The sequence below is a fragment of the Habropoda laboriosa genome, unplaced genomic scaffold (assembly GCF_001263275.1).
Source record: "Habropoda laboriosa isolate 0110345459 unplaced genomic scaffold, ASM126327v1 scaffold128, whole genome shotgun sequence".
Classification (NCBI taxonomy): domain Eukaryota; kingdom Metazoa; phylum Arthropoda; class Insecta; order Hymenoptera; family Apidae; genus Habropoda; species Habropoda laboriosa.
In genome coordinates this window covers 845206-852223 of record NW_017100281.1, presented here as the reverse complement: position 1 = coordinate 852223, position 7018 = coordinate 845206, and the positions used below count along the sequence as shown (strand labels likewise).

Genomic DNA, 7018 nt, shown 5'->3' with positions numbered 1-7018 from the left:
GGTGACTTCCTGCAAAGTTTGCGAGATCACGCCAGATTCCTCTATCGCGCCCCAACCGGTTACCGTGCCGTTTATACCAGAGAAAGTTTTCGCTAAAGAACAAAAAAAAGAAGGAATTTTCTCGTGTTATTTGGTTGCTAGCTTGATTCTTTCGAAATGCGAGCTTTGAAAATCAATTTTCGGACGATTCTTAGCTTTTATTGTAGTCGGATGAAAAGAAAGTATAGCGGACTAGGGATACGATTCTCTTGAAAAACTATTTCATCTTTCAAAAGAGAAAAAACATTTGGATTATATGTACTATAGATTAAAATTGGATCAATTTTGTTAATATACAGGGCGGATCGCGTAAAACAGGCAACCTAATACAGCTATGGTGGTACGGGAAAATTTGTATGCGTGAATAAGATGGAAGACAAATTTTTTTGATCGAATAAATGAGAAAAAATGAAAGGAAGTATCACATTTGATTTCAAATTTTAGACTTTAAGGTCATTATGCATGTTTAAGTGCACATCAATGTCTGTCAAACGTACAGAAGAGAAAAATACGTACATTCGTATAAAAGAGTCATAGGTGATCTTGAAGAAAGAAAAAAATGGTATTTAAAATAAAAATTTTCTTCCATCTTGTTCACCCTTTGAAACCATTCAAATTACGTACAAAAATTTTCTCGTAGCACCAGGGCTATGAAAAATAATTAGTCTGCACGTACGATTGAAGAGAAACCATTAGACGGAGAAAGAGGACACACGGTATACAGTGTACGTCGACCACAAATCTATTTTATTACAGAATAACGCAGCATTGAACAGATTACCTCGTTCTGGAAGGCAAACAGGCCTCATCTTTCCCTCGAATCGAATACCGTCCTTCAATTTGACGAGCGCGATGTCATTGTTGTAGTTATACGTTGAATAGCCGCTATGCTTGATCACTGTCTCGACTTGAAACACTTCGGTCTCTGTTTCTGTAGTAGAATTGCGATCGTGTTCCAATATCCTCACAGATATGAGATTTGGATCGAACCTATTTCAATTATTTATCAAATACGTTTTAGCGAATTTCAGAGTGTCGGTGATATAATACACCGTTACACGTGGACCGCTGTTATTGTGTAACTAATGTACGTAAATCAGAATATAAAATATGTATTGGGCTGGGAGAAAAGTTCGTAGCGTTTTTTTAAGTAAAATTCAAAAGCAACATGTACGCTATTTTGTTCCACTGTCTTTTGCCATCTTTGAGGGAGTTTCGTGATTCCATCCTCTCAGAACCTGGCGTCTCTCTGGACGATGAACTGGTTAAAGTGGTTTGACAAACGCTACGAACTTCTCCTTCAATCCGATGGTGTAGTAAGAAGCTCTTTTCAGGGAGTGTTTTCACATGTTAAGACCGTTTCATTGCCGAAATCGTTTCGTTGTTAGCACCACTTGATCTACATATTAATATAAGTTCTTTTATATTATTTTATATAATAAATTTTTTTGAATTTTCGGGTTGCTGAGCTTCCCTTGTTAACTACGGTTCCCTTTCTCATTAGCTCAACAGTTTTATTCTTGCATTTATCACGGTCGATTTTTTCGTTTCTATTAACGACACTTACCCCTAATTCTTTTTTCTTAAGTCACAATAGCTGGACCTATTTTTCTAATTTGAAATGACACGTTTATCTGTAAATGTCGTGATTTGTATTTCGTTATATCTACACTCGTGTCTTCCTAATTATATGTCTATTGCAGTATAATTGGCACTGTTATTTTAGAAATTTGATAGAATCGTTATAACGTGAGATTTTTGTTATTATTGGTACGGCGATGTTTGAACGAATAAAAAAAAGGAAACGATTAAAACGTAAAATCACCTGTCGACACAATGCGCAGCAGTCAGTACATAACGAGAGCTTATAACAGATCCACCGCAATAGAATCGTCCTCTAAACATCATTAATGCCATCCATGGGTATTGATTAACTTGAGTTTCGATACCGCCTACTATACGTTTCTGTGTATTCGTCAAACCGCATTCTATAACATTGTATAACGTCGCATTCGATTAATTTTATTAAATACTGTTCGTTGTACGCGTAACAGACGCATATAACAGATTAATCTAAATTTCTCACGTTTAAGTATTTTTGCAAAATATGTACAGCTACTCCCAAAAATATTTGGACTATACTAAACGAGCTTGCCTTTCTAGTGATGTATTTTGGTTAATTAACCATAATTATGAAAGAATTAGGTCGATGCTTTTTCATCATAAAACGTCAATAATTAATAAAATTAAAAGAATATAACAATAATTAATAATTAATAAAAACGTCATAAAATTAATCAAAGTTATGTCGAATGTTACAATTGGAATTCTTAGCAAAGATAAATATTTTTGACACGTTCAGGACAATGTGACCCACCGGTGACCACATTATTCTATAATATTCTACGAAAAATCACGTATATTAAAGAACTGAAAAGATTAGAATGAAAAAAAATTAGCTAAAGTAAAATCCGGTCGTAAGCGAGCGTTTCGTGAATTTCGTTGCCAATTCCTGAACGTGTTAATATTCATAATGCTTTAAATACGAATATTTTTGCCTATGCCGTGTTTAATGCTTGTTTTCTTAGTGTCCGAATATTTCTGAGAGTAACTGTATATTTGAATTTCTGCTTTGCCTCTTGCATTTGTATGTCTAATAGTAATAAAATAAAAGGAATAAAAGTCGCACAGATGAATCTTTGACACGGTCGCTGCCACCGACGCAGCATATGCGGCCCAGAATGTACTATCCAGCATGCTGCTAACTTTCTGCTGGCAGCGAACGTGTTAATAGTGAAGGTATGTGCATTAAGTTGTATCAAATTCACCTTACATCCTACATTGAAATTTTTAACCAAAAAGAGAATTGGATAATCAAATAAGCTAAAGTTAAATACTAAAATTTTTAAATTTTTAAATTAAATACTACAAATAGTAAAATTTAAAAATTAAATAAGCAACTCGTGGACGTTTCGAGCAATTATTTTACATTTTTATACAATTATTTTTTTTTTTTTTTAGTTTTGACTGAACATACGTAGATGTGTTACATTATTTATGGAATAGAATAAACTGGAACTTACTGCAAGGTAAACACGACAGAGGCTGCACTGGTCTCGGAAGTTCAGTTGTTATTATGGGATTAGCAGTAGATACGAAACCATACAGCCATTCCCAAAAATTTTTGTCGTCCACTGCCGTTGAATTATACAGTGTAGGCTGTACAGTTTCTTCTTTGATAACATCTTCGACAACTGGAGATTGCAGCTATAAATTTTTCTCAGTATTAACAGTGGTACACACCTTTTACTCTGATGTTTAAAAATGCAGCTACTAATTTTGTTAAAGACAATATCTACTAGAATTTTTCGTAATAACTAAAGATTCGCATTGTTCTACATTTTTTAATAGTTTTTACACTTCTCAGTGAATTTTAATCAATTCTATAGCGTTCATTGTTACTTTTTAATACGAAGAGAAATATTTTACAACATAAGCTTCAGTTTTCCTATCCTTTTCCCAAGCAGTCCTTAGGAAAATTGAACAACATAGAAAAAAAATGTCAACTTTAATTTATTCAGATCCTAAAGGCTGTGTTCCACAAAATTCGACAAACGTTCGACAGCAACAAACGTCAATTTCAGCCATTGGTATTGGAGGATTTAAAAAATACAGAACATCGATCTTGACATCTTTTATCACCGTTACGTGTCCCCAATATAAACCTCATTACATATGCGAAACGGAAAAGGATTATTCCCAATAAATCGTGTCAGATTTCAAATTTATTCACACGGTCCAAGGTTGCTCGCACAGAAATCATTAGACGTTATAAATCCAGACCTCTGTTCATCGTAAAAGTCTTTCACAAAGTTTCCTCGTTAGACGCCCACGGATCTTCAGCAAATCGTAGGATAAAAATGAGCGTGACACCTCTTGGAAGAAGAGCTTGTAACGATTTCAAATCAACTGTACGATCCGACGGTTTCCTCGTTTCGTTGTACAACAATAGCAACAAATACTCGACATTAAACGCGAACAGATCAATCCATTCGTGTAGCATTATCTCTAGAAAGTATCGATCGCGTTTGAAAGCAACATATTACTGTTAACAGTTACTTACTTCTTCGCAATTAGTAGCACATATCACCGCAACCACTACGAGCATGTAGAATGTTTTATTGATACACATGATCGTGCCTGATCACACTTTCCTTGTCGCGCGCGAAACGAATACTGTGAATTCTATGGCGTTCGTTTACGAAATAAAAGGGAGCAACCGATTCAACCTGACTCGATACACACTTCTTACCGAGACGGCGTACACTTTCACACAACACTTCTTTCTCGTCGTCACATCTTTATTTATACAGAATAGTGGACGGGCAAGTAGTCAAGGTGAAAATTTAGGCTGACCATATGCAAATTTACAACGTGAACAAAGATCTCGAAATGTGGGGCCTAGCGGAGGTATAGGTGATAACTTGTGCGACGATTATACTGATCTGTTAAAGATGCTACACTCCGGTTCAGAAGTATTGGGACATTTACTGGAATGTGAAGCATAGTGAAATCTACCGAAATCTACCGAGCTCTGCCGAGCTCTGCCGAAATCTACCGAAATCTACTAAAATTTACCGAACTCTGCCGAAATTTACTAAAATCTACCGAAATCAACTAAAATCTACCGAACTCTGCCGAAATCTACCGAAATCTGCCGAAATCTACTGAACTCTGCCGAAATCTACCGAAATCTACTAAAATTTACCGAACTCTGCCGAAATCTACTAAAATCTACCGAACTCTGCCGAAATCTACCGAAACCTACTAAAATCTACCGAACTCTGCCGAAATCTACCGAAATCTACTAAAATTTACCGAACTCTGCCGAAATCTACTAAAATCTACCGAACTCTGCCGAAATCTACCGAAATCAACTAAAATCTACCGAACTCTGCCGAAATCTACTGAACTCTGCCGAAATCTACCAAAATCTACTGAACTCTGCCTAAATCTACTAAAATTTACTGAATTCCGGTTTACTGTATTCTAATATGTATTGAAATCTTTTGAAACCTACGGAAATCTATTAAAATGTACTGAAATCTACAGAATTCTACTACATTTTACAAAAATCTACTGAAATCTACTTACTGAACGTGAAACAAGCCTCACTGTCATTACAAGTTTAATATAAAATTATTTGACGCGCAACTGTCATTAACAGTATTATTAAAATCCTGAAAAAAAGTTACTCATTGTAGAATTTGAAAGTATAACATTTGTATATTTTTTCTAATGTGCAACTTCGATGAGGAAATGTAATTTAAATCTAATGGGTGTCCCAATACTTATGAACGGCAGTGTACGTCCTGTTGACATCGGATGAGGTGATTCCCCTTATGATTCTTTCGATATCTTGTGTCTAGTTGACCGTTATCGAGTCGGAAAAAAGGCTTGATTTACGTTCTTGAGATATGATAAATTATCCGACACGTTTGAATTAGTGTAACTTATTACAAAAAAAAAAAAAAAACAGATTTTCTGAATTTTGATTGCAGAAATAAACTTGAAAGTGTTGAAACTAGTAGATTTTTATGTTATAATGCCTCGTTTTGTAAATTGACGCGCAAATATGAATACGTATATATGCGAAGTCTCGCTTAATTAAACACTGACAGCATAAAGCGATATAACTGAAAACGGCGTAATTTTCTAATAACATAATAGAAAGGTATATGATTTGACAAGAAAAAGGAATAAAATCGTTTCGTTCGAGTTTTCACTTTTGACGTCATTATAGAATCGTTTAATTATTGATTATTTCTATTTTATATTAACTTCTCGGTTGAAATTATACAACGCTAAATAAATTCTAACGAGGCGTACAAAGACTTGTCTCGACTGTGAACGTATGGTATATATTTTACACGTATATTTCTATTATTGTTTAATTTCCCGGACTACAGCTAGAATTAGCTGTTAAGTATGGTATGTAAATAGTACGTACATAAGAGGTACACTTGCTCCGAAATAATAAAAATGACAATATTGCGATTCGCAAGAACTGTGCATTATCGTTAACAACAAGAAGATAATCACACAGTACGAAGGCTTGTTATGGTAATTTCAGAAAATTACACCAAATACCTTGTAACGACGAAAATATCTTCCGAAGACAACTTTCTCATTATCCTCTAAAACTATATCTTGTCGTTTATAAAACATTTAATTATCCGTCGATGCACCAGGTACAGTGATACGATACGAGAAGCAGAATAAAAATGACAAAAGTTGTAAATATTCCACGAGCATGAACGGTTAACAATAACAACGAGAAATCATTGTGAGAAACAGTAAAGAGCGAGAAAATTTGTACGTTGATTGTTCTTAGGCACGACTTACCTGCTCGTAGGATTTTTCGTGTAACTCGTCTTATCAGGCGTCTAGTTGACATTCCGAGAAAATAAGATAAGTTGATGTAGGACGGAGGATTGTGTCTCACCTGTGACCTGTGACAGTGGGTCAAGGTATATGGGTCACAGCACCCTCATGCGGGTGGGACATTGCTTTATTGTCTGGTTGGGTGACTAACGTTATCAGCAGCCTTGCCTTATTTACACTTATCAACCAAGGTCAGATTGTTACCGTGATTTCACCTTTTTCACGGGCAAGATAAATTTCGTTACTACGATCATTCCACCTTATCACCCGTTTATGTTTACATCTGTTGTAATATATGTGTATAAATTTTTTTTATAGTAAGTAAGTTCTTTACATCGTATGGAAGATAAGTTTGTAACTGATTGCTGTTATTCTGCGGAGTATGTACACTACCGGACAAAAGTTCAGGATCACTGTGGATCGAAAGTTGTAGAAATATTTGCAGAAAAAAGTCAGCAACTTTGAGAATTCTTTTGCAGATGATTTCAAATTTTTGGCCAGTAGTGTATATGGTGTTTTTAGTACTTAGTTGCTT

General features: G+C 35.0%; 1 protein-coding gene across 1 annotated transcript in view; it reads right to left on the bottom strand.

Moving 5' to 3' along the window:
• Nucleotides 1–6354, bottom strand: part of LOC108573619 (trypsin-1-like) — an 8143-nt gene extending 1789 nt beyond the window's left edge. Inside the window, exons 1-7 of the mRNA XM_017936083.1 lie at nucleotides 6329–6354; nucleotides 5248–5279; nucleotides 4153–4239; nucleotides 3123–3284; nucleotides 1865–2027; nucleotides 821–1029; nucleotides 7–92 (exon numbers count right to left, since the gene is read on the bottom strand). Of these exons, the coding sequence (XP_017791572.1) occupies nucleotides 7–92; nucleotides 821–1029; nucleotides 1865–2027; nucleotides 3123–3284; nucleotides 4153–4239; nucleotides 5248–5279; nucleotides 6329–6354 (765 nt within the window). The remainder of the gene's footprint in view (nucleotides 1–6; nucleotides 93–820; nucleotides 1030–1864; nucleotides 2028–3122; nucleotides 3285–4152; nucleotides 4240–5247; nucleotides 5280–6328) is intronic.
• Nucleotides 6355–7018: the final 664 nt, after the last annotated feature.